The sequence below is a fragment of the Peromyscus californicus genome, unplaced genomic scaffold, assembly GCF_007827085.1.
Source record: "Peromyscus californicus insignis strain IS unplaced genomic scaffold, ASM782708v3 Scaffold_11__1_contigs__length_118956290, whole genome shotgun sequence".
Classification (NCBI taxonomy): Eukaryota; Metazoa; Chordata; class Mammalia; order Rodentia; family Cricetidae; genus Peromyscus; species Peromyscus californicus.
Genome location: NW_026294402.1, coordinates 118,520,653 through 118,547,955, shown reverse-complemented (window position 1 = coordinate 118,547,955; position 27,303 = coordinate 118,520,653). Strand labels below are relative to the sequence as shown.

At 43.0% G+C, this 27,303-nt stretch overlaps 2 protein-coding genes across 3 annotated transcripts in view; both read left to right on the top strand.

Annotated features, from left to right (window-relative positions):
• Positions 1–20,478, top strand: part of Fyco1 (FYVE and coiled-coil domain autophagy adaptor 1) — an 80,484-nt gene extending 60,006 nt beyond the window's left edge. For both annotated transcript variants that reach the window (XM_052725813.1, XM_052725820.1), the window contains exons 15-18: positions 6,008–6,103; positions 10,934–11,144; positions 13,964–14,073; positions 17,406–20,478. In XM_052725813.1, the coding sequence (XP_052581773.1) occupies positions 6,008–6,103; positions 10,934–11,144; positions 13,964–14,073; positions 17,406–17,481 (493 nt within the window). In that variant the 3' untranslated portion in view covers positions 17,482–20,478. The remainder of the gene's footprint in view (positions 1–6,007; positions 6,104–10,933; positions 11,145–13,963; positions 14,074–17,405) is intronic.
• A 131-nt stretch (positions 20,479–20,609) lies between these two features.
• LOC128102255 (TM2 domain-containing protein 2-like) lies at positions 20,610–26,873 on the top strand. Its single transcript, XM_052725846.1, has one exon. The coding sequence runs from the start codon at positions 25,749–25,751 to the stop codon at positions 26,385–26,387; it is 639 nt and encodes a 212-aa protein (XP_052581806.1). The 5' UTR covers positions 20,610–25,748; the 3' UTR covers positions 26,388–26,873.
• Positions 26,874–27,303: the final 430 nt, after the last annotated feature.

Genomic DNA, 27,303 nt, shown 5'->3' with positions numbered 1-27,303 from the left:
TTATTTTGGAAGTTTCATTGTATTTAAATTACTGAAAACAGAATAAATAGAAAAACATGCAAAAAAAATCATGAGCTATTATGGTTACAACAAATAGATGGCACCCTCTAATCTTCCTGCTTCCACCTCCCAAGTGCTGGGATTGCTGCCACACCTAGCTTCTTTCTGTGATCACAAACCTTTTTGAGAATCTCATTAAAGCTGTAGATCTTCACTGAGAAATAAGTAAAGGTCTATAATTCTAGGACTTCATGAACCACATATTCTATAGACTCTTGTTTAAGAATTTTATAATTTTGACTACAGTCTTAAAGGACCAAACTCTGTTAGCATTGGCCTTTGGCTGGCAGAATTTCAAATTACATAATTCATCTCCTTTTTATTTTTCTGTAGTCTACAGTGTCTGTAGTTTCACAATGATTCATACTGAAAAAGAAGTGAATGGTAATTGAGGATTATAGCTTGTTTTGTAAAATACAAAAGAACAGAAAATAGAAAATTATTGATAAAAATAGGAGACCAGCAACCAGACTGCTTTATGTTCCTGGGTGGAACTGGTTACTCCATTACTACCTTTCTCATCCTTTTATAAGCACTTGCTGTATGCCAGAACCAATAAAGTTTTCATATTTCTCTAACCCTTACAGCAACCATGGGAGTGGGGGGTGGAAGCCATGTGTAGCTAAATTCAGTAGCTTATGTGGTGTATACAGGTCATGCTGCAGGCAGGAATCTAAGAGAACCAATAAAAACAAATGACTCACCAATAGGGAAGCCCCAGTAGCTTTGTTCCAGAGTGAAGTATGCTCACTCAAGGTCTGCCTCTGCTTCTCTATGATGTGTGATCTGTGTTTCCGTCAAATATTTAAGAGCTTTCAGCTAGTGACCTACCCCTTTCTCTATCCCACAGGCAGAATCTACATGACAGTCTTGACAAGCCCGCCCACTTAATTTGAGAGTCAAAAATGAAGCATGATTCTGATGCTTCATACTCCCTTTTTCTTGGCTTAGCACGTATTCTGATGTTAAAACCTGATAGGTTTCCATTTGTTAACTAAAGGGGAGCAGTAAGTAGATTTGACTTTTGTCCACTGAAGATGGTGGACTTTGTCCATTGAAATTGCTTTGTTTATTGGTCACATATATCTTTGGAACACTTTGGGTCTAGGCCAACACAAAGTACATGCTGTGGACTAGGCTGTATGTAAATATCCAACATGTACCACAGATGTCTCACAGCAACCCTGAGGGCTCCATTTATAGATGAGAACATAGAAACCAGAGTTAAAATAACTAGTGAATTCAGAGCTATAAGCTCAGGTTTCTGGTCATTCCCAGACCAGTGGACCAGGTTGCTTATAGGTGTCTGACTGTGCTGGAGGGCCTGGTGTAGCTCTGCAGTCAGCCCCACAGGTCCCTGGCAGGCAGTGCCCACCTACCAGGCTTGTCTTGTCTAGAACTGCCTGGGGTTGCCCTCCTGGACCTTCTCCATGTAGTAGACATGATCTTAATGCAGTCTGGTTATTAGTTTCCATGAGCTAACATTGCAGACTTCTCTGGGAGATTACCCTGGAAGTCAGGAACTGGGAGTAGGACCAGAATCTAGAAACTAATATTCAATTTTGCTGTAAGACAGGTGTGCCAGAGGATTCCATGTACAACTGTTGGGTTTTGCTCACTTCCTCATGGATGCAGTGAAAAATGAACAATGGATTAATAAATGCATAGGCTGCACCAAATACTGAGAGGAACATAGTTGAAACACCTCTTTTTTTTTTTCTTTTGAAACACCTCTCTTAAAAGAACCCTTTGGGAGCTGGAAAGATGCCTCAGCAGTTAAAGAGCACTTCTTGTTCTTGCAGAAGACCCAGATTTGCACTTACAGAGTAGCACTAGAATGGCCTGAGCTTTGTCAAGCTTTGCTATATTCTTCTCAGAAATCATTTGTCTCCCCCAGTGAGAACAGAGTCCTATCTCAACCCTTTGTGATTGTGCATGAACATCTATAGGAACATGCATGGGTGAATGTAGGAGACTGGATGTGTGTAGTTAAGAGTGTGTGGTACTTTTGTCATAGCTACACTGCAAGGAAAAGTTCTGTATAAAACAAAAGATTTGCAACTAAATTCTAGGAACTAGTCCATTAGGGACCACTTTACCAAAAAAAAAAGCCTTTTACTATTTATATTTGTAGTATAATTGAAGATCTAAAATAGAATTGAGAAGTGAATGGAGGGAAAGTGGTAGGCACTCTTGATGCATTCTTATTTTAGAAGTCAGGTTGTGCTAACCTGTCACCTTTTAGAGAAACCTGGCATTCTCAAGTCAGAACTGTTAGGATATCACTTCCAGGATCCAAGGTTTTTTTTACATTTCCTGCTATTTGGGGGAGAGGTTAGCACAGGGCACTAGTGAGTGGCAGAGCTGTGGAGGACAAATTCATGGCTGAATATCCCTGAGGGAATAGCCAGCCATTTGCAAGTGAGCCAGGAATGGCTTATTTATCAGCAACTGTTACTGGTCACAAGGGTGGGGCTGCAGGTTTGTGTGTTGTGATCAGACTATAGGAACTAAGTCTTCAGAAGCCAAGAACTTAGAAGTACTCTTGTTGGCTTGGTTGTTACACAGAAAGGAAGTCAGTTACTATGGTGCATGTGTCCTATGCCACACTGTGTAACACCAGCCTGTGTGGTGACTGAACCCTTGAAGTATAACTAGTGCAAACTTGGATCTGAAATTCTAGTTTATTTGATTTTGATTAATGTAAGTTTGGACAGTGCAGTCTGAACTGAAGACTCCCAGTCCCCTGCTGAAGCCTGGGATTCAGTGAAGCAAGTGACAAAATAGAGAGAGACCTCCAAGGAAAACCATAATAAGCAAGACATCACAGGCTGCTAGGCATTCCTCAGGTGGAGCTTCTGTTCTTGACAGCCTAGAGAATTGTTGTCTAATAATAAAATGAAAAGCAAGTTAAAATATTTAGACTTGTGGAAAAGAAATGCTAGAGGTCTAACTGGAAGTACCCAGATGACTGCTTGCCCAGAGAGGTATGAGCTTTTGATCGCTTTAGGGGTAGGGCCCTTAGCCTCTGCCTTGTTTCTGCACCTCTATTCCTTTTTACTTCTTAAGATTTTTATGTGTGTAGGTATTTTGCCTGCATGTATGTATGTGTACCATGTGCATATAGTGTCTGTGGAAGCCAGAAGAGAGTGTCAGATCCCCTGGAACTGAAGTTACATATAGTTGTAAACCACCATGTGAGTACTGGGCTCCAAACCTGGATCCTCTGGAAGAGCAGCAAGTGCTCGTAACAGCTGAACCATCTCTCTGGCTTCAAAGATTTATTTATTATTTAGGTACAACTGTGTATGTATGTGCATGTGAGTGCTCATGCCTATAGAGGCCAAAAGAAGGCAGGGTGTTGGAGCTAAAGTTGCAGGCAGTTGTGAGCCACCTAACATGGGTGCTGGAAACTGAATGTGGGTCAATGATTAGCAAGTACTCCTAATCATTGAGCCATTCTTTATTCTTTAGTAAATTGGAGTATTGATTCATCCACCTTTGATGGCATTTGGGATAGGAAAGTCCCTTACACTGAGGCTTATAATGCATACATTTGTTAAGCATAGACTGTGTATGCAATGAGATTCCTAGGGAACACTTGAATCATCACCTTAGAGCAATGTTTCTCAACCTGTGGGTTGCAACCGCTTTGGGGGTCACACATATCAGATATCCTGCATATCAGATACTTACATTGCAATTCATAACAGTAGCAAAATTACAGTTATGTAGTAGCAATGAAATAATCTTTATGGTTGGGTGTCACCAAAACATGAAGAACTGTATTAAAGGATCACAGCATTAGGAAGGGTGAGAACCACTGCCTTAGAGGGAAGAACATATCAATGGACTGGTGGGCATGTCACTCTAAGAAGCCAGAGAAACTAATAGTAGGCCCTACTGCTGAAGCAGGGAAGGGAGAAAGGTCACTTGAGAACACCGATTTTATGGACTTCTGAGAAAACTGCTTCAGTAGTAAAGAAAGGACATGGCTATAGAAGGAGATAGATTGCCCTCTAGTGGTCCTGCTTGTGTTTCCTGCCATTGTCAAATTTGCTTTATCCCTTAATGCATTTACATGACTACCTAGGAGAGACCGAAGTTCCCAGAAATGCTGCAAGGCTTTTGAAACCATGTGAAGCTGAAGTAAACGTGCCTGAGATCCAGGCAGACAGGAGCCTTTGGTGAGAGGAGAGTTTGAGACATACTGACCATATTCATGGAGCATTTCAAAAGAGTCCTCCAGAACTCTTGAGACTAGTTTACAACATTTGGGGAAAGTCATGCTGGGCAGGAGACCTTCCTAACTAAGGCCTTCACGTGAGAGCAGACTATTTTCTTTTGGGGCATAATTGTCAGCTGAAGTTCGTTAGATTATGAGACCCCTGAGAGCTACTAGCCAAGCTGGGCATAGAGTCCTGGGTGGGAACACACTAAGCTGCATCTCTTCTGCCTTTGGAGAAATAGCTAGGGCTTGAGTACCCATCCAGGAACTTTTATCTGCCAATGTGTTTAGACAGTCAGTAATTTTTCAGGTGTTCACAATGTTCTATGGTCAGATAAATACAAGAACACAAGATAAGGGCACTAACAAGCAAAGAAACTTCCATCCAAATCTAGCTTGAATCAGTGAATTTAATGGTGTTACTTACAGGTGTATGGGTAACATGGGGAACTGACACACCAAAAAGCACAATCTAGAATAGGTGAGAACTCATAATAGCTGCATCTCTGAAGTTCTCTGTACGACTTTCAGATGGTTCCATGAAAAGAGTCTCCTCTCTCCACCAATTATTTGCTGCTTTAAAAGTGGGAGTAGAGGAGTAGGGGGATGGGACTTGTGAATCTTGTACCTTTCTTCTTCTTTCCTTCCTTCCTTCTTTCCTTCCTTCCTTCCTTTTTTTCCCTTTGAGACAGGGTCTATCTATGTAGCTAGTCCTAGATGTCCTAGAATACTCTGTAGACTAGGCTAGCCTGGAACTCATGGAGATCCACTTGCCTCGGCCTCCCAAGTGCTAAAGGCATATGCCACCATGCCAGGCAAACTGAGTTCTATAACTTTTATGCACTTCTGTCATTAGCTTACTGAGTCTTAAGAGCTCTCTCCTCCGTCCAGAAGGGAATGTTTGAATGAGGAAGAAAAAGCTAGACAACTGCCTAAATTCACTGACTTTTTAAGAGAGAGATGTTATATGTGACACTTGCTCCCTGTGTATTGGTGGTCCACTCCACAGAGCACACTTTGGAAACTGGGACAGCCCCAGTGCTAATGCAGCTCCTTCTGTACTCCTGATGGTGCATTAGGAAGGAAAGAAGAGGTAGGTATTCACCCTGTCCTCTTTGTGTATGGCCCTGGCCCGTCTCTGCCTAGACCTATTCTTGTACTGACTGGGATGCAGTCAGGGTGTCTGATTCTGGAACCAACTTTGCAAGGGCTCTAGTTATTGTGCCCCATGGCCAGTACAAAGGAAGGAGACAATGGTGCTGGTATCATGCCTGCCTCCCCTATGTATAATAATGAGATCTGGTGCCCTCTTCTGGCATGCAGGGATACATGCAGGCAGAACACTGTATAGATAAATAAATGAGAGAGAGAGAGAGAGAGAGAGAGAGAGAGAGGGAGGGAGGGAGGGAGGGAGGGAGGGAGGGAGGGAGGGAGGGAGGGGGGAGGGAGGGAGGGAGGAAGGAAGGAAGGAAGGAAGGAAGGAAGGAAGGAAGGAAGGAAGGAAGGAAGGAAGGAGAAGGATTTGCTGATGTGGAAGAGGAGAGTGACTCATTGGTGTGATTATACTCACGCACACTCCTTCCTGGCAATCTCTTACAGCCCTGTTGTCTTCCCTCTGCTGTCCCCACTGAAGTCCTTACATGACTCCATTATAGACTTCAGGCTACATGATTTTGTGTGCTAATAGCTAATGGCTTGTTCTCCTTTGTGATGTTTCAGAGACACCACATCAAACTCACTAACCCCTGAAGACACTGAAGACATGCCAATGGGGCGGGATGCTGAAATCTGCTTGCTGAAGTCAGGAGAGCTGATGTAAGTGGCAAGCTGCTAAGTGGACCTCTTGTGCCAGTGGAAAGGAGTCCCAGGAGAATGGAGTATGGAGGAGGGACACTGGTCCTATCAGAGCAAGAGCTAGCCCCACCCAGTGCTCTATTTTACCACCAGTGGAATGATGCAGATCTTTGAGTGCAACGGGGCGTTTCTCAGCCTAGATGTATGTGATTCAAAGACGGAGATGCCAATTAGTCATAACCAAAGGACATACATCCAGCCAAATGGGCAATGATTAAAGACACACATATAGGAGTAAGTAAAGCAAAAGCAGGCATTGTTCAGAAAAGTTAACAAAAAGTAAGAAAATTTAAAGAAAGTGAGAAGAGTACTAAGAAAGGAAAAAAACATTGAGCTGTTTTCTGGGGGCAAGACTTGTAGCAGGGAACTAGACAAAGACTGAGGTGATTTCTGTTGACATAGGCTAATTCTCTGAGCATATCACAGGCCAAGCAAATTGAAGAATCCCATACTCTGCATATATTCTTCACCCAACTGAAGAGATAATTGTGTGCTCTTCACATGCTGCTCACACAGGGCAATAATCACATTTTGAAGTGTTCTGTTCATTCTGACTAGCTTTGTTAACTGTTTGGTCTTGACTGTCTGCTGACTACTAGCCCTCTAGTTGTTGATTTTTACAGGTGTTGCTGGTCTCAGAACTTGGTGGAGTCTGTTGGTAGTTCATTAAATTATTCTCTTTGTTCTTACTTATATGTGGCCAGTTTGTAGAGCTTGTTTCATTTTGTTGTTTTGTTTTAGGCAGTGCTTGGATTTGAACTCAGAGTCTCATGCATAATAGACAGGTTCTTTACCACTGAGCTACATCGCAACCCCACTGGCTTGTGGTGTACTTGTTTGTGGAGAGGTAACACTAACTCTGTCACACCTACCAAGATCTAGCTGTAGTTTTTCTGTGTTGCCTCATATCCAGCTCTTTGTTTACAGGGTGACCTGGGGTGGTCTCCTCTTTGGACTAGGTGGAAGAATCGTGTTAGGAGCTATTCTTACCCACAATTCAGTCTGTTGCAGCTAGCTGAATTAGAAGCAAGAATATGTGAAAGGGCAACAGTGCCTTGTGTTGTGTCTCTCAGTAGAGCCATTATGGAAGTGGGAACCAGCCAGAGACTTATATATGTCCCTCAATAGGGCTGTTGTGGAGAAGGAACCAGCTAGTGCCTTGTGTATATCCTTCAGCAAGCCATTGTGGAAGTGGGAACCAGCCAGAGACTTATATATGTCCCTCAAATATAGGGCTGTTGTGGAGAAGGAACCAGCTAGTGCCTTGTGTATATCCTTCAGCAAGCCATTGTGGAAGTGGAAAACAGCCAGAGCATACAGACACTGGCTTTTTTGCCCGGAGCCCTGTCCTACCTCTTATGTGGTCACTTTGGCTATCTCATACCCGGCTGTAAGCTATTTCTTCCCCCTTCCTAGGTGTTTCAGGCCTCTCTATTTGAACACTGATGTCTATTTTAAGTGCGTCAGGGGCTTCAGTTTGTACTTTCTACTTTTGAAGCACAATTTATATACATTAAGATTTGTCTTTTAGCCGAGCGGTGGTGGCATATGCCTCTAGTCCCAGCACTAGAGAGGCAGAGGCAGGCGAATCTCTGTGAGTTTGAGGCCAGCCTGATCTACATTGCGAGTTCTAGGACAGCCAGTGCTACACAGAGAAACTCTGTCTCAAAAAACCAGAAAAAAAAAAAGACTTTTAAAGTGTATATTGCTTAGATTTTAACAAATAATATGGTATCATAAACAACATAACTACAAAATCAGTCTGTCACTGGAAAGTTCCCTGTGTTTCTTTATAGTCTTCCTTCTCTGCCCTGTTCCTTTTTTTTTTTTTTAATGTTAGTTTTGTTATTGTTAATGGTGGTTTTTTTGCTTGTTTTGTATGGGTGTTTTACCTACATGCTTATCTGTGCACCATGCACAAGCCTGGTTAGTGCCCACAGAGGCCAAAAGAAAGCCTCAGATCCCCTGGAATTAAAACTACAGACAGTTGTGAGCTGCCATGTAGTTGCTGGGAATAGAATCCTGCTGAGCCATCTCTCTAGCCCCTTTTGTTGTTGTTGTTGTTGTTGTTTTTATTATAAGAGCAATGAATTTTTGTTGTAGAAAATAGAAATAATCAAACTATTTTGGTCTACCTAAATACCAAACAGAAGCAGTCTCCAAAGATTATTAAATTTATTTGGGAGTAACACTGCAATGGGAATGAAATACCTAGTAAGCTGTATGACAAAGGAATGTTGTTAAAAAGACAAGAGGAAGACTACTGTTTTGAATCCTTAGCTACCATGATCCATAAAAATGGTGGTATCAGTCCACCATTGGACACATATCCTTGCAGATGTGTTATGTGCAATTTCAGGGCCCTTTGTGAAAGTTTGTAGTTCTGGAAGACTTTTGTGTTAGCTCTTGTGAACAGGCATCGTAAGAATGAGATTCCCTCCATTACAACCTCTGCTTTTTTTTTTTTTTTTTTTAAGTTTTGGCAAAGGTAACTCTTTCATTTATTTATTTGTTTGTTTGTTTGTTTTAAGACAATACATGCTTTTATTTGGGAGAGAAAAACCTGCAAAGGGTTGGAGTCTCTGTAAGAATCAAAATTAGATCACACCCTCTACTTATAAGCTGGGATAGTTATAGGGCAGAAGGGGTTGGGGTAGGGGAATTAAGTTGCTAAAATGGACAAAGAATGGTGAGTAAAAGAATAAGAAGTGAAAGGTAAATATCTCTTGTGGACAGCCGTTATCAGGATTCTGCAGTGGGTGGGAGGGCAGGAGTCTAGTAGGCTTTAGCTCTAGAATGCTGATTACAGTGGATTGAGAGAGTTGACTCAGTTCTTATTCTCACTGCTTTCACCAGAGCTGTCTGTTTTCTTTTATATGAATATACACTGGTAGTTTGTTTTTTACATGAATATTCTAAGTTTTCTCTTATGTTATTTGTTTCTTTGTTTTAGTTTTTTTTAAGATAGGATCTCATATAGCTCAGTCCTAAAACTTGGTATGTAGCCTGGGCTGGCCTTAACCTACTGATTCTCCTGCCTCTGCCTCCAAGTGTGGGTTATAGCACTTAAAGTTTTCAAGTTTTTCTAGCTTTAGTATAACTTGATACCGTAGAGTTAGTTTTTCCAGTGTGGATTCCAGTGGCTGAATTGCCATTGCTGAAAGAACCATTCACTCATTTGCTAACATTTATTCATTACTACATCAAGCTCATTGGGCCACAAAGAAGACAAAAGACCCCCTCCTGGGGGCAGATTTTATCTTATACTGAGTAATGACAGACAATGAACAAGGAAAATGAGCAAATAAGAGAATACAAAGTGGTGCTTGAAATAGAAAAATGTAACTGAAGAGTAAGATTAGAGGAGAGGGAAATTTGCAATTTCATAGAGACTGACACTGTGGTGGTAAGACTTGAAGGAAGTGAAGAAGTTGCTAGATAGCCATCTGAGAGAATAATATTTCAGGCAGAAGGAATAGCCAGGACAAGGCCTTAAGACAGGATAGTCCCTAGCAAGTTCAAGGTGTTAGAAATAAGTTCAGGGATGCAAAGAAAGAGACTACCACTCCAGTTGAAGTGTCTGGACAAGGCAAACTTTATTCACATTAGTTTATTTTGTTGTGTTTTTAAGGTTTATTTTAATTTTGTGAGTGTGTGTGTCAGTGTACATGTGTGTGTGTGTCTGTCTGTCTGTGTCCTGGTGCCTATAGAGACCAAAGTTCCCCCAGGAGCTGGAATTACAGGCAATTGTGAGCCACTCTACATGAACTCTGAGAACTGAACTCAGGTCCTCTGCAAATAAAAAGGTAATAATAGTTTAGGTCAGACCTGAGAGAACCTAAGTCAGATTTCACAATTATCTTGAGTTTTGTTTTTCAAATCTGTAGAATGGAAACAACCATGTTTTCCTCACATGTCCATTGTGATAACACTGAAGATTGTGGAGTTGAGGGGAAGCCTTGCAAAGGTTAAGGAACTGAGCCAGGGTACTCAGCTCCACTTGAAGGCCCTGTTCCCATAACCCTGAGTTAAGCTTGCTACCTTTGAGTGACTGAGAAGAGGAAATCTACTCAGCTGGTCGGCACCTGGGATTAGTGGCAAGGATTCCCACCTAGTCAAGCTCATTCTCTGATGTCATCTCATGCAGTATTTGTGGCTCAGCCTCAGACTGTCACAGCACTGTCCCCCTGCAAAGTGGATCCAAGGATGCTTGCTTTTAGAGGTCAGAGGCTTCCCCTCAGCTCCACAATCTTCAGTGTTATCACAATGGACACGTGAGGAAAATGTGGCTGTTCCCATTCTACAGATTTGAAAAACAAAACTCAAGACAATTGTGAAATCTCACCCAGGTTCTCTCAGGTCTGACTTTTCAACCCCTCCAACGCCTCTCATATAAATCTGCAGAGAGACTGTGGAAGGTGTATCTAAATTGGGTGAAAGGAGGAGGCAGAACATAAAGGGGAAGAAGATGGTGGCTGAGCTGTGGACCAGCCTCACAGGTGTGATAAGATTAAATCATCGCACTCACATCCTACCCATAAGAGACTCAGAGCAAGTCAGACTGTCCCCATAGTTTCCATGTGGGCAAGGACTTCCTGTATTTTTGACAACTGTGACTCGCTACCAAGAACTATTCCAGCCATGTGGTAAACACTCAAACCAAAGCTTCACTTCATAAATATGTTAGTCACAGGTGCCCATGCTTATCCTACCAAGAGTCTCAAATCTCCAGTTACCTTAAAGTCTCAGACAATCCACTGAACCAGGTTTCTCTTTGCATTTTTGTTTTAGGATCAAATTACCCCTCACAGTGGATGAGATCACCAGCTTTGGAGAGGGTAACAGGGAGCTGTTTGTGAGATCCAGTACCTACAGCCTGATCCCCATCACTGTAGCAGAGCCTGGCCTCACTATCAGCTGGGTATTCTCTTCTGACCCCAAGAGCATCTCCTTCAGTGTGGTCTTCCAAGAGACAGAAGACACACCGCTTGACCAGTGCAAGGTAGGCCAGGCTCCCTACCAGGGTCCTTAACACACACTCCAGGTGCCTGAGCAGACCTTCCCCAGAGCAGGCAAAGCACCTAAGACTTGATTAGCTTGGGTAAACAAGACCCAGAAGTCAAGTTCAAGAGAACTGTCTTCACATGGCTGAAGGTTACTTCTGTGCTTCACATGTTCCATTTGATCATGGGATAGAGCTATAGGTAAATCTCAGAGACATGTAAGAGTTAAGATTATCACAGAGGAAAAAAAAATAAGAGAGAGAAAAAAGATTCTCACAGAGCTCTGCAGAGCAGGATAAGGATACCTTTGGAGTTTGGGACTCCATCTCCAATTATTCAATATGAATGTTCCATATGTTACCTACAAAGACAACAGCAAAGATGGCCCCAGTATGACTTGGGCAATTGAGCTTTATAAAATCCAGGCTATTCTAGGTGTAAAATGTTGTCAGTGCAGAACTGCAGTTCTCAATCATGTGGTTATATACTAAGAAACCCAGGGAGAGACTTTAAATCAAAATCCTTAGGCCAAAGCTCAGACCACCAAATCAAGGTATCAGGAATACAATGCAAGCACCCTCAGCAACTCCACTGAGCAGCCCCAATTGAGTAGTTCAGAGCCACAAAGGGGCTGGGTAGAATACAAGTCATAAGACAAGGGCTGACTAGAGCTCGGAGGGTACTGATTCACTGTGAGGTGAGAAAGAGGAATTCCCATGCCCAGCATCTGAGTTCCCATGTTTGTAAGGCAGAAGAGAATAATGAAGGGTAGAAATCCAAGTTGTATTTGAATTCTGAGAGAAAGGAGTGGTAAACCTGTCAGACACAGTAGGTTGGAACAAAAAGTGAATTTTAGGCAGTTAATGGCCGTCAACTGGCAGAGGATTATTTGCTCTACCTCAATAGAAATCAGTCATGGGTAGGCAAGCGGCTCTTCAGTGCTTATTTTCAGCAGCTTTCATGTCTCTGTGTTTGGCACCAGTAGGCCAGATGAAGCATCAGCAATTGAAATCCTCTACTGTCAGAGTCCTCCTGCAAACCTCGGGTGCTAGGCCCTTAATTCTATGAGTGTCTCTGAGCTGTGGGCTTCTTCCTTGCTCTGTTATCTACCCACCAATCCTCATGATGGATGGAGCTTAGAGACCTGGTTCAGCCAGCCTTGTCTTAGACTTGCAAGGTGTCCTTCCTGGGTTTAATGACCACCACTGTCTTTAATGACCACAATGAACAGAGGGGCAGAAAAATCTCATGTCTAGGATACTTAGCTGCTCCTCTGCCCTTCCAGGCCCAGGTCACCAGTCAGCTATAAAGGATGCTATTTTCTCTGCCTGTGGTTCCCTGAAAAGTCATGAACCTAAATAGCCTATTTCTAGGTCTACATCTTTAGTACCAGTCACGGGACTTCTCACATGCTCTTGACCAGCCTGTGCCTTTCAGAAAACAGATGGCCATATATAGGTCTCATAACAACACATAGGAACCTTGCTGGATCCTTGGACAACTAATAGTTGAGCTCTTGCTGTGTCCCACATTCTGTAGAGTCTACTAGGGACAAAGAGATATAGGATGACACCCAAATCTATCCTTGAAGCATTTTAAGGTATAAACAGAGAGAGACCTGAAAAAAATAAACACCTATGATTCCAGCTAGAAATCACAATGTGGGTAGGTAGGCATTATAGTTACAACTGGAAAGGGACCCCTGTGTCTACAGTGAAGGCCACACTGAGTGAGACTGTCTTATTGCAGAGTAAAAGGGGTGAAAAAAATAGTCACTTCTGATGTCATTTGCCAATATTAGGAGCTCAAAGTGGTCTATATAGAGCTGATGGTCTGTTTAACACTTTACATGTAGGCTTTGCTAAGTGAACAGTGTAGGGCACTGAGGGAGACACCCTCTAAGATGGAAGAGAGAAGGAAGGAAACAAACTAGAATACTGGTCATCTGTTCCTGTCACATCTTCAGTTTTGTTTTGTTTCACTTTATTATTGAGGGGGAGGGGGAATGCATTCATGACTTGTACATGGAGATCCGAAGAAACCTTTATAGTGTCAGTTCCCTCCTTTCACCTTTTTACATGGTTTCCAAGTTGTCAGACTTGCAAGTCAAGCTCTTTTACCTACCAAGCCATTTTGCTAGCCCATATAACTTCAGTTTTAAGTTTAGGCCTGTGCTTTAGCTGATAATCAGGTAGAAGACTTTGCCTCCATGGGGATGATGTTGACCATCCAAGGACTAGCCCTGGTCCATACGCTGTATGCCCAGATTTGCCCTTAGGGGATAAATTTGTGATTTTTGAGAGAATACACAGGAGGCTAAGAATTAGACTTGGAAAGATCACATGGACCAGCCAGGACCCGTCCAAGAGAAGGGCCTGTGGTGATGCCATGTGAGAGATCATGGGTGGATTTGGGGCTGTCTTTCCTGGAGGAGGGTAGGCCCAGGAGCTTTATAGAAAGCCTGAATGTCATCATCTGGAAAGAGGACTCAGTGTCCTAAGGACAGCACTAGGACCTACACAAGGCAACTGGTCAAATGGACATTTAGAATGTCTTCCTAAAAGCATGAAAGTTCAACTTCTCCAAATGCTGGAATAGCTTGGCACTAGTGTGGTCAAGGATGCTGGGGACTGGTTCATGATTCTGGAAGAAACACATACCCACTATCTCCCCACAGTGAGTGGGATAGGTGACACCCCATCCTTGCTGGGGCCAAGTTTTAGTCCCAGCCCTCTACAGCTATTACCTCATTCAGCTTGCATAGAGGACTCACAGGCCCTCAGCTTCTGTGATGCTTTCTTATTGCTCTCCCTGCCAGGTCCTCATTCCCACCACTCGGTGCAATTCCCACAAGGAGAGTATCCGGGGCCAGCTAAAGGTCCGAACCCCTGGCATCTACTTGCTTATCTTTGACAATACCTTTTCCAGGTAGGTACCTCAGTCATGGCATCTCATGGGTCTACCTGTCTCTGTACATCATTGCTCCTATTCTCTAGCACTGAGGCAGACACTCAATATCAAGACTTAGTTGTCACAGTTTTTCGTTAGTGATTCTATAATTTAGACTCCTGCTGTTTTCACCGCTCATGGTAAGTTTTATAAAGCAGGTCTGTCAGTTACTTTCCTGTTGCAGGATAAAACACCATGATTAAAGGCAACTAAAGAAAGAAGGCGTTTAACTGGACTTTTAGTTTCAGAGGGAGAGTCCATAATGGCAGCAGGCAGCCAGGACAGGAAGTTGACAGATCACATGCAGGAAACAAAGAGAGCAAACTGGAAGTAGAGCAAGGCTACACATTCTCAAATCTCACCCCACTGACATACTTCTTTCAGCAAAGCCTCACTTCCTGAAAGTTCCACAACCTCCCTAAACAGCACCACCAACCAGGGACCAAGTATTCAAATATGGGGGCCATTTCTCATTCAAACTGCAGCCATAGGCCAACACTTAGAGGTTCTTACCATATACAAACCACTCAACTATTGCCATACAACTTCCTCCTTTTCTACAGGGCCAAAGACTGGTGTGTGGAATAGTGACACTCCAGGTCATATGGCCAACTAGGGGGGGAGGTGCAGACCTGAACCAGGCACTCGGCTCTAGGCTAGACTCATCCCAGTTGTGCTCACCTCTCTCAGGTGAGTCCCCACTGCCAAGCCATAAAAGGACCCTGATAAATCCAGAGGAAAGGCTAAGAGTGCATGAGTGAAAAAGAAAAAAAAAAAAGACAACACCTCTAGGCCATGTGTCGTTAATGAAGCATGATCTTATCAATAAAAACTAGGAGTCAGATATGGGGTAAATGCTGAAAGATCAGAGAAGCAGAGCAGCAGCCACTAGAGACTTCTTACCTCTATGAATCCTCTGACCAAAAAGGGGGTGAGAGCCTGTCCCTACCCACCTTATATTCCTATCTCCACCTCCCAAGTGCTGGGATTAAAGACGTGAGCCTCCCAAGTACTTGGATCAAAAGCATGAGCCTCCTAAATGCTGGGGTCAAAGGCATGAGCCTCCCAGGTGCTGGGATCAAAGGAGTGAGCCTCTACCACCTGGCCTCTATGGTTAACTAGTAGCTAGCTCCACCCTCTGATCTCCAGGCCAGCTTTATTTGTCAGAACACAAACAAAATATCACATAACAGCTGGGTTTTTTTTTTTTATTCTTTTGGGGCCTGCTACCCAGCACCCAAATAAATACATGGAGACTTATTCTTACTTAAGAATGCCCAGCCTTAGCTTGGCTTATTTCTAGCCAGCTTTTCTAACTTAAATTATCCTGTTTCTCTTTTAGTACATTTTGCCTCTGGGCTTTTTACCTTTCTTTATTCTATATAATTTTCTTTCCTTCTTACTCTGTGCTTGCTGTGTGGCTGGGTGGCTGGCCCCTGGTGTTGTCCTCTCTTCCTTTTTTCACTCCTCCCTCTTCTATTCTCCTTCTGTTTATTCTCTCTGCATGCCAGCTCCACCTGTTTCTCGCTCCTGATTAGCTATTGGCCATTCAGCTCTTTATTAGACCAATCAGGCGTTTTAGGCAAGCAAAGTAACACAGCTTTACAGAGCTAAACAATTGCAACATAAAAGAATGAAACACATCTTTGCATCATTAAGCAAATATTCCACAAACATAAGTGAATGTAACACATCTTAAACTAATATTTCACAACAGCCATGTTGTATATCACAGGAGCAACCTTTTGCCATCTTGAGCTCCTCAGTTACTTCAGGTAGTACTGAGGGTCAGCTGAAGGCTCAAGGGGGTCTGATCTCAGGAGTAGTCAGCATGAGAATACAAAAAGGAATGGTAAGCAGATGACTAGAAAAGGGAACAGGACAGAGCAGCCATACAGACAGCATCTGTCATGTGCACAAGTCGAGACATCTGTCCCTAGGAATGGCTTCTGGTTTCCAGATAGCTTCTTCACAGGGGGCTTGTAACTGAAAGTTTTCCTTTGCCCACCCAGTTCCCGCGCCTCATGGTCCCGCAGCTGCTCAGACCCAAATGAACACACAGGCTTATATTAATTGCAAACAGTATGGCCTACTGGCTCAGGCTTCTCGATAACTAGATCTTACATCTTAAATTAACCCATTTCTATAAATCCATGTGGCTCATGGCTTACCGGTATCTTTACATCTTGCTTCTCATGGCAGCGGTTGGCAGTGTCCTCTGTTCTGCCTCTCTCCTTCCTCCTCTCTAGTTAGAATGTCCTGCCTAACCCTATTCTGCCTCACCATTGGCCAAACAGCATTTTATTAAACCAGTGTACAAAAGCATTATCCCATAGCACCTTTCTTGAAATAGACCTGTCTAGGCTGTGACTACCTTCTCCCTCATAGTCATTTGGCTTTTAATAGAGTGACTTGATAGGATACTCTAGGCAAAGGTGTTCCCATATTCTACCCCAGCTCCTCAGGTCCTGAGCTCTCAGGCCTATGGACAGGGTTGTATATAACCCAAGAGGCTGGAAGTAATCTTCCCACTTGTTCTGTGTTGCCCTGGGTAATAGAACTGTGCCTAAATCTGTAGGACTTTAGAGTATGCTCAGCCTTTCCAGGAAGCTGTCTGTGGAGTCTTCATCTGGGTGAGCAGCACTAGCAGTAGGGGACAGGGTTAGGAGAGGGTCAGTGCCTATGTAGCCAAGCCCTGTTCTTCCTGATGCAGCTCTAGTTAACCATTTCTTTTTCTGTAATGACCCTACGAACTATCAGTGCATCACTGAGCCTGGCTGTGGGTCCAGAGAGAGGTGTGACAAGGGCCTCATGCAGTCTCTAGCAGGCTCCTGGAAAACCTGGAGTAGTATAAGGCTCTGGAGAATGATCTCTGTCTATGGCATATGGAAATCAGAACTGATACAAACGTCCAGTGGGTTTGACGTACATTCTGGCTTTTGCTGTGACCTCCTATGGCACCCAGTCCATCTTCCCATGCTGTTCTGACCACTGGCACCTCTGAGCAGCTAGGGAGAACAAAGACTTACAGCCCCACTCTTCACTCAAGCCCTAGGAAGCCCATAATGACAGTACTTGGACCTCCTGAAGGGAGAGAACTTTACTAGACTAGACAGGCAGAAGATGGGGATAGGGAACCAAGGAACACTAAAACAGTCCATGAGTTGCCCAGTTCCCAAAAGCTGTTTCTCTGGAGACTTCGACTTCTACATCCTGCCAAGCCCAATCAGTGACATGAGGCCACAGTAGCAGCTGCCACCCTTGGTCTTCACTAAAAGTAACACCTTCATTTTCCATTTTTGTTTCTTCAGATTTATCTCCAAAAAGGTGTTTTACCACCTGACTGTTGACCGGCCTGTGATCTACGATGGAAGCGATTTCCCATAACATCAGTACCTGAACTTTGATAGCTCTTCAACATCCACAGGAAACACTACTACTCCTCACCCATCTCATTAAACATATATACTCATACACACACAAAATTTTAAAAATTAAAAAATTAGAAACAAAGGAAAGAAAATCAGCTGTACCCCAGCTCACCAGCTCTGACAGAGGCCTTGGGCTGCATCAGAAACCACTCTGCCAAGTCTCACAGGGTACTTGGTTCCATGCAGCCATCACTCTCTGTTCCCAGGGCTCCTGAGGACCAGATATGAGACTCAGCTATCTTCTCACTCAAAGGGACACCTTGCCAAATGTTTATACTCTAAGGATACCATTGGCCTCACTTGGGATCACAGTTGGTAACAATCTGCTGTGGTATTTTTCAGGCCAAGATTCACTTTGTGAATCCTTTGGTAGTCCCAGGAGAGAAGGAGGCCATAGGGTCATCATGTGAGAGATGCCCCTTTCCCTTAATTTATCCATAAGTAGAGGCTGCTTCTCCCACTCAGCAATTTTGGGGAGGCCTGACCTGTGCTGTCTTCCTGAGCCTTTGTCTGTTCTGGGCCTTTGCTCAGCCTGACCGCTCAGCAGCTCTAAATTCTCTCTCTCTCTCTCTCTCTCTCTCTCTCTCTCTCTCTCTCTCTCTCTCACACACACACACACACACACACACACACACACACACACACAGGAACCAACTAGAGGTCTAGGAAAGAGCAGCCACTACCTGAAGGCTTCAGCTCTGCATATGGATGGCAGGAGTAGAAAAATGGGCCAAGTTCCCTATAGTGAACTCAGGTTGGCCTCAGAGCTCATGTGTCAGCCCATAGCCCATCTTTGTATATAAACACCAGAGTCTCTGCCCCACCTGAAGACAGCTGTTTACTAGTGAGTAGAGCCAGTTAAGAACCACTTTCAATACCTGGAACCTTTCTAAAAAAGTCTTTGGTAACTTAAGAAGCAACATAGCAGAAGAACAAGGTATAACTTCCTTTTGGCCTCCATCTGCTAGTCACTCCCTCCCCATTTGCCTACATCCTGCTCATGACCTCATATCTGATACTGCAGACAGCTTACTCTTTCCTTTTCTAGGACAGATAGCTTAGATAGCTTTCTGTTCTCTGTGGCCCTTTTTTACTCCCACTACCAATTTACCTTTGTTGGCGACTTTTTTTGATGTGAGGCCAGCATATGCCCCTGAGTCTTTGAAGATTGACATGGGTCCTTGTAGGTCTGTATGTGGCCTGAGATTGCTGAAGACCAAATCTTCTTGCCTTTGAACCTTCTACCCTCTTGCAAATGGAATACTGAAGCCAGCTTGTTCACTAGGCCAATAGCATCCAACCACCAACTAGGATCTCATTTTTATTACTTGGCTTTTCCAGGGTATGTTAGAGACACTGGCCAAGCTCATGGCCTTATGCTGGTGTCACTGCCACCATCTGCATCAAGAGCCACCCTTCACTGAGTTGCTGTTGTATTGGTGGCCTGGAAGGGGCCTGAGGCCTTCCATCTGAGTTTATCCTGAACCTCTGTCACTTACCAGGAGACCCACGTGGCTCTTATGAAGCCAACTCAGAACTGAGGTGAGAGGCTTCAGTGCCGACTGCCTAGTGCTCCAGTAGGCGCTTACCAACTCTTTATCTTTGATAGTATATTTATTTTTGTGCTGAATGGACTTTGTACTGTATTCTCTATTAGTTCACTGTTAATGCTCCTGAGCACTAGGTCACCAGAGAACATTTGGCCCTGTGTAAGTGTGCCTTTCACACATAGCTTTATTATTTTAAGTAGTTCCCAATTTTAATGAGGTTTAGTTATTAGAGTAACTTTTTAAAAATGCAAGTGACAATTAAAGGATCACTGAGGAAGATGGTGGCCCAGCTGGACTTAGTTACACTAAAAATCATAAGGAAACACCCTTGAGATCCTGGGTCATCCTTTTTCTAATAACTCAGCTCCCTCATAACAGTCATGTTAGTAGTGTTACCAGCTGCCTGTTTACCAGTGCCACTGAAGCCACTACTAGACTTCACTCAAAAAATAAACTAGCCACCCAGACACAGGGAAGCATGTCTGAGACAGAGTGGCCTTCCATGTCTGAGTGGACTTGGAGAGCATTGCTGACATAAGCACCCTGGATTCCAGCTAGCCCTGGACCGAGAAGGCAAAGGGATTCTCAAGCAGAAATCTAGAACTGAAAATCTCCATATGGTTTGGGAAGTAGAAGTGAAGAGCCATATATAAATAAAGGTGTTATTTCTGAATAACAGTTTCAGTTGTTCCCCAGGTCTCAAGCCACTCCTGGCCCAAAAAGAAATCTTGCAGATATGGTTTGCTGTTCATGGGGTTTTGTTTATCAACTCAGACTCAGTGGTTCTATCTGTGAGAATTCTTTATACTGAGAAAACATTCTTAGCTCAGAGATTTTGGAAAAGGAGGCAGAGAGGAGCCATCTTTGGTGCTCAGAACCAGGGAATGCAATGCAAAGACCATTGAATGCTGTTCACATTTACAAAAACAAACACTACTTGGTAGAATCTTAGCACAATTTTCTCATCTCACCTAAATCTTCTAACAAAACAGGAAAGTTAATTCAAAGTTTCCTTTTCATTCTCAAGCACTTTTTAAATTTCAGGAGACCTCTCTGGTCAAGGGGCATTTTTAGAGCTTTTTGATGTGTGTTTAATCTAGGTGTTCTGCTTTTGGTGACTGCAGTGACACTGAGCCTCTCTGGGAAGGCTTAACAATTGGAGTGCACTTTAATTCATTAATCCTCACTTTGTGTGGCCTTATGAGATAATGGGTCAGGGAACCCATTTTATTCTTATCTGCCAAAGAGTTACTCAGAAGCACATCAAACACCATCACTTCATCTGCACAAAGGGATGAGACTTTGGTATCATTGAATATACTCCTTTAATAATATCTGCTATGCCATTTGGAAATGTTTTTTAACCTCAGGTTTTAAATAAAGCAAACACTATGGCATTTGGAGTAACATTGTCTTTCATTCCTCTGACAAGAATAAATCATAAAATGAGTGACAGAGCTACCCAGCAGGAAGCAGAACATCTCACAGGGACCCTGCAGAAGAGAGTGTAAGTAGCAGATGTCTTCTGGCATTTGATACTCCCCAGTCCTCTCTGGGAATGGTACTGAGACCTGCCTAAACCTGCAATTCCTTCCACCTACCCTCCTCTGCCATTCATATGGCTCCAGCTCCTCTCTAATGGTATCAGAGTACTCAACAAACTTTTTAACCTGCCAAAATAATGAAGTAAAAAAGGCCACGGATAGCTTTTAGCTTATTGTCAGTAAGCATGTGGCACTGATGCCTTGCAGAGAAACAACAGCACTCCCACCAGTGTGTGTGCTATATTTGCTCATCAACAAGGAGGCTAGAGACAGGCCGAGAGAGAGTGAGAGCTGCTCACTCCTGCACTGTTCCTGAACTGGTGCTCAGCACCTTAACTCTTGAGATGACCAGAGACCCCATCTCTTGAGAATCCCATGCCTCAAAGAACACTGTCAAGTGCCTGTCTCAGTCCCTCCCTCTGATCTTCCCCTCCCCTAGATTTCCTCTGGTTGCTACTTGAATCATTGACGTTTTCTTTTTAAAGATTTATTTATTTATTATGTATACAGTGTTCTGTTTGTATGTATGTCTGCACACCAGAAGAGAGCACCAGATCTCATTATGGATGGTTGTAGGCCACCATGGGTTGCTGGGAATTGAACTCAGTACCTCTGGGAGAACAGTCAGTGCTCTTAACCTCTGAGCCATCTCTCCAGCCCTCATTGACGTTTTCTATAACTCTCTGGTTCTCCCTTGAGGGCAAGGAACTCTGTCCCATTCACCTTTATTATCCCCCACCATCTGAAGCAATAAGCTCAAAAAAGGGGGCTAAAAGAACACTGCACCAACAAAGATCCTAGTCAGTCCCAATGCCTTAGGTTAGCAAAAAGGTTTTCAACAATCACACTGGCCAACCAACTCTGCTGGAGACAACTGAAGAAAGACTGTGGACAGAGTTGTGGGAAGAGTGAGCATGGTATTGTCACTTATTCGTTTGTGTGTTTGTGTGTGTATGTGTGTGATGACAGGGTCTCAATGTGTAACCAAAGCTTGCCTCAAACTCCCAAGTGCTGGGATGTAGTTATATACCATACCTAGCTTCACTGAAGACTCTTACGTTTAAGATGCCTTCAAACCACAGCTCTAACTGTAGTGACTGTGTGAAGTGGAAGGTAGGTTTATATAGGTGCCTCAAATGAGACAGCAGAGACATTCCTTGGCTAATAGAACAGTGACTTGGACTCTGGGGTGGGGACTAGAACATGGACCACACAAGGCACCCAGTCTTGCATGCTGTATCTGGGATGTTCAGGTCAAAATGCTCATCCTACCCACAACACAGCTGAATAACTACAGTGGCCAGAGTCTTGCCTATTAAATTATTCAGTAGTTGTCTTTCTGTGTTTAGTTCTTTTCAGTTGTCATAGTGTCCTACAGACTCATCCAAGTTACCACATATTGGTTGAAATATTAAGGCAACTCCGCTTAGTTAAAAGGGAGGTTTATTTTGTGGGGTAACTTACAAGTGAAGGAATAGGTTACAGGGTCCAGGAAAGGTGAAGCGCAGTCCTGCGGTGTTCTCTGGAGAACTCTGCTCGGTCTGCCTCCAGCGTCCAGGATCCAGGAACCAAGAGAGCCAGTACTTCTGGATCTCAGGTCTTAAGCACTCCTGTCTCGGCCCCGCCTCTTAGGCGTGACAGTCACCGGAAGCCTCAATGGAGGTAGTACTTCCAGGACAAAGCTGGAACAGCTACCCAGTACAACCACAGCTCTTTTTATTTCATTATGTAAATTTACCACATTTTCTGTATCCATGCATGTGTTTGTGGATACCTATGTTGAGTATGTATCTTAGCCATTATGAATCCTGCTTCAATAAACACAGAAGAGAACTCTTTCAAATGGTAATTTCAACTCCATTAGATATATATCTAGTTAGGCTATTAAAACAAATATATTAAACAGTTTAAGTTGCAGTATTTTTTTTTAATCAGCATATGGGACTTGAGAGATGACTCAGTGGTAAAAAGCACTTGCTGCTCTTTCAGAGGACACATGTTCAATTCCAGCACCAATATGGTGGCTCACAACTATCTACAAATCCAGTTCTAGGGAATCCAAGGTCCTCTTCTGACCTCCATGAAAATCATACACACACAGGGTACACGTACATGCATACAGACAATCAGATCCTTAAGTACATTTTTATATTATTTTCTTAAATCAACATAAAAATTAGTATTTTGGGTGGAGCAGCACATGCCTTTAATCCCTTTAATCTGGAGGCAGAGGCAGGTAGATCTCCATAAATTTAAGGCCACCCAGGACTACATAATGAGAACCTCTTTTTAAAAAGTAGTATTTTTATATGCAAATAATGAATTATCTGAAAAGAAAATCAAGAAAGTAAATCTTTTTACACTAATTACCCAACAAAAGAGCCTAGTAATAAAAGTTAACCAAACAAATAAACGCTCTCACAATAAAAATATTAATGAGAGAAATTGAGGAGAGCAAAAGTAAATGTTCATAAACTGGGAGAATGACTATTGTTGAAATGTTGATACTACCCAAAGTAATCTGTAGTATTAATATGACCCCAATCTCAGTGTCAATGACTCCTTCATAAAAACAGAAAGCAGTCTTAAATGTATATGGAACTGCAAAAGAGTGCATATGTCCACAGCAGAATATACAGAACAAAGCTGAAGTCATCACACTATCCAACTTCAAAGCCTATTCCAAGCAGGGTTCACTCTGTGCATATCTGCAGACCCAACCACTTAGGAAGCTAAGGCAGAAGGATCACTTGAGTCCAGGAGTTTGGGAACAACCTAGACAACATAGCAAGACATCCTCTCTTAACCAAAACACAAAAGTACTACAAAGAAATAGTAATCCAATAGCATGGTACTAATGTAAAAAGTATAGATACAATGGCACAGAGTAGAGAACCTAGGAATAAACCAGTGTATTTACATCCAAATGGTTTTCAGCAAAATTTGTTCTGAACTGTAAACTGGGCATACAAATTTAGGAAAGGACAATATCCGTAAATATCCAGGAAACTTAGTGACATGTGGAAGAAGGAAAACTGCTGCTGCCCAGGGGCCAGCCTGGGCTCAAAGGAAATCCTCGGAGTCGTCCTACTACAATGTTTGTATCTGAGGGGGTAAGGGAAAAAGACACACACACACTCTTGATGGTTTCCTTCAGACTTTTTCTTTATTCTTTTGCATTCTCTATTCTTTATGTGCCTTGTGATTGCCTTCTCTTATTCTTGATGTTTTCCTTCTAACTATTTTTGATGTTTTCCTTCTAACTCTAAGTATCTTTTTTCTTTCCCTTACAGCTTATATACCCCAGCAAAATCTTTCAGGCAATATAAAAATTTCAGTGTGGTTACATTGAATTTTTCAAGTGAATTATTAGAATGCACACAATTTAAAAACAGTATGTAAGTATATCCCTTACATAAACATTTTACATATTACAGGTGAAAAACAAGTTGTCTCAAGAACCCATGTACATTCATATCCAAGCAATTTGTTATCGATTAACAGTGTAAGCAAGCAAGGTATTCTTCTCAGCCAGTTCTTTTACTGGCATGCTGCATTTTGTGGTTGCAAAGAAAGAACCAATCACTTTATTTTTTATCTTAAAAGGTAATCTTATAAGGAATTTTAAAGGTATCACAAACCTAAACTTTTATGCATGGAAAATAATCAGTCAGCTCTACTTTAAATCTTTAGGGGACATACCCACTCATCAGTTGTTTTTTATATCAGAAGATTGAGGGCAGATGGAATTAATCATCACCTTTGGTCATCAACCAATCCTAGCAAGAAAGGTGCATCAGCTAATAATAATTGGGCTGCTTTGTTCTTGTTCCCTGACCTTAATGAGTTTCTCATTCAACTATATGCCTTTCTAAAACTTTTTAGATTGTCTTCTTGGGTTTTTCACCTCACAGCTATTTGACAAAAACATCTTGATCTAACTTTAAGTTATTTTCAAAGCTTTGTTTCAGCTATGGTGCACTCTGAAACCTGTGAATATACCTCCCAACATTAAGATTAAAAGAATTTGAACTAGCTGGGCTACTAGGACTCAATTGTTTTCCTTAATCATTAACCTAAGCCACAGTCTTTATGGCTCCTCAGTAGAAACTCATGTGTTCTAGCTGTGTGACACTTCCTTGTTTCATTTTTTATCCTCTGCAGCCTCCACTTTATCAGAGACAAGGGCAACATTTTACCCTACCTTTACCTATGCTAATTTTTCCACTAAACTAACCTCTATCTTAATCCCTTACTATATTTATTAAGATCCCTCAATCATCAAAATCCTATTTAAACTAACATTATTACTGTATAAAATCATTGTTTCAGTTAAACAGTACAGTTTAGGAAGAAATCATCTTCATAATAATTCACAGGTAAAAATGCCCAGTAGAATGGGATATTTCCTTGAGATAAAGACACTACATTTACAGGCAGTGGGGATCTCCCCACACCCCTTGACACCATGCCAGATACCAGAAAAAAAATGGTAGCAGCAAACATGTAAAGGCACAGCAGAAGCAAAAGACATTCTGGGGTCTGTAGTCTCAGGACCTTGCCTATCCAAGAGTCACCCATCAGGAATTTGCCTCCTGGTGGGCTGACACCTTGAACTTCAATTGTCACCTGCTCTTCCTCTGACATGGCCACCAGCAAAAATCATCTCTTACCATATACAAAATCAGTTCAAAATGGAATAAGGACTTAAATGCAAGACCCAGCTTTTAATGTCTCCACATTCCCAAGGGGGTCACTTACTCAGCAAGCTTGACAGCATGAAGAAACTCAGTAAGGTTCCTGCTCTCTTTCTTATGGAATAGTCCACATAGAGCCATCCTGTTCTTCTGACTCAGGGCCTGTATGGTAAGAGAGCTACACCCCACTGATGGGTATACTGTAAACTGACCAGAAGAGCTAAGTGCTTTTTAAAAGCACTTCTTCCAGGATAGAGAAAGTGCAATAGAGTCTCCACAAGGTCAAGTATCACAAAGGCATAAATTGATCTTCTGGTACTCACTATGTCTTGGGATAAGTAACCAAGCCACTCTGTGCTGAAATATGAAAGTTATTATTACTTTATTAAAAAAAAACCTACGAGGCCAGGTCTCTGGGACCGGCCCGGGAAGATGGTGCTGGGGGGCTGCCCTGTGAGTTACCTATTGCTGTGCGGCCAGGCAGCCTTGCTGCTGGGGAACCTGCTGCTGCTGCACTGTGTCTCTCGGAGCCACTCGTTTAACGCCACGGCCAAAGTGGATCTCACACCCTCAGGCGCCGCTCACCCCGAGGGTCCCGCACCCCCGACCTGGGAATACAGCGATCCCCACTCTCCGGTCATCCTTTGCTCTGACCTACCCGACGAGTTTGTAGATTGTGATGCCCCAGTGGATCACGTTGGAAATGCAACTGCGTCCCAGGTGCTTGGTTATGGTTGTCTCAAGTTTGGGGGTCAGGCCTACAGTGATGTGGAACACACTTCAGTCCAGTGCAGAGCCCTGGATGGAATTGAGTGTGCCAGCCCCCGGACCTTTCTACGAGAGAATAAGCCTTGTATAAAGTACACGGGACACTACTTCGTAACCACGTTGCTCTACTCCTTCCTGGGGTGTTTCGGCGTCGATCGCTTCTGTCTGGGACACACCGGCACAGCCGTAGGGAAGCTGCTGACACTGGGGGGACTTGGGATCTGGTGGTTTGTGGACCTCATTTTGCTCATCACTGGAGGGCTGATGCCTAGTGACGGCAGCAACTGGTGCACTGTCTACTAAAGACTGCCGCTGTCCCGTGCCAGCAAGGAAAACACGTGCCCCGCTGCCTGACTAGTTACCACAAGCTCCAAGTTCTCCTCTGGACATCACTGTCCTCTTTGAAGTTCGGGCTGAATTTTCAACCCAGATCTTACCTTGCAGACCAGGAATGACAAGCAGTGTTGTGGGGAATCCAGTCGTTCCTTTCTTCATGTACAGAATATCAAAGACAGTGACTTCTACCCAGATCATTTTCAGTGTTCCGTGTCTGTGTGGCTGGATCTTGAACCGTTTGGAGCAGGGGGACCATGCACAGGTCAAACACATGTGCATGTGTTTATCCATGCACAGCCTTTTGCGACCCTGAATTTCCAAGCACAGGTCAGAAACTGTGCCAATGAGAAATCTCCAGGTGACATAGAAATGATCGCGGGTTTTAATACACACCAAAATTCTGACTCTGTGACTTGAAAGTGCAGAATAAAGTTTTAAAACCTAAAAAAAAAAACTACACCTACTAGCCCCCTCTCTTTGCTTCTGTCTCTTTCTTTGCATTAGTGGATGAACAATTGGGAAACACAAGTATTGAAGTCAGTGAGTAAGTTAGCATGTGATAATTTTAAAATATGTCCATTACTTCTCATAGTATTGAAAGGTTCTTTGGAGGTTATGCAGAGTAGGAGAGGGGAACCAGGGACAGAGAGTCATCAAGTCTTACCCATCTGTGAACCTTATGAACTGCAATAATGACAATATATTTCTGTAAATGCAGTAGTGGCACAAATACTATGGGAGTAACCAACTACTTTCTGATTAAATTTAAGGCCCACTTTACAAGAAGAAGAATATGTCTGGTCCTGTAAGTCTGGCCAAGGACCCATATTTTGGGAGCTCACAGGCCTCAGGGGTGAGCCTATCACTATTATTCTGCTAAATG

Coding starts and splice junctions, on each gene's coding strand:
- LOC128102255 (XM_052725846.1), top strand. CDS start 25,749: ATGGTGCTGGGGGGCTGCCCTGTGAGTTACCTATTGCTGTGCGGCCAG.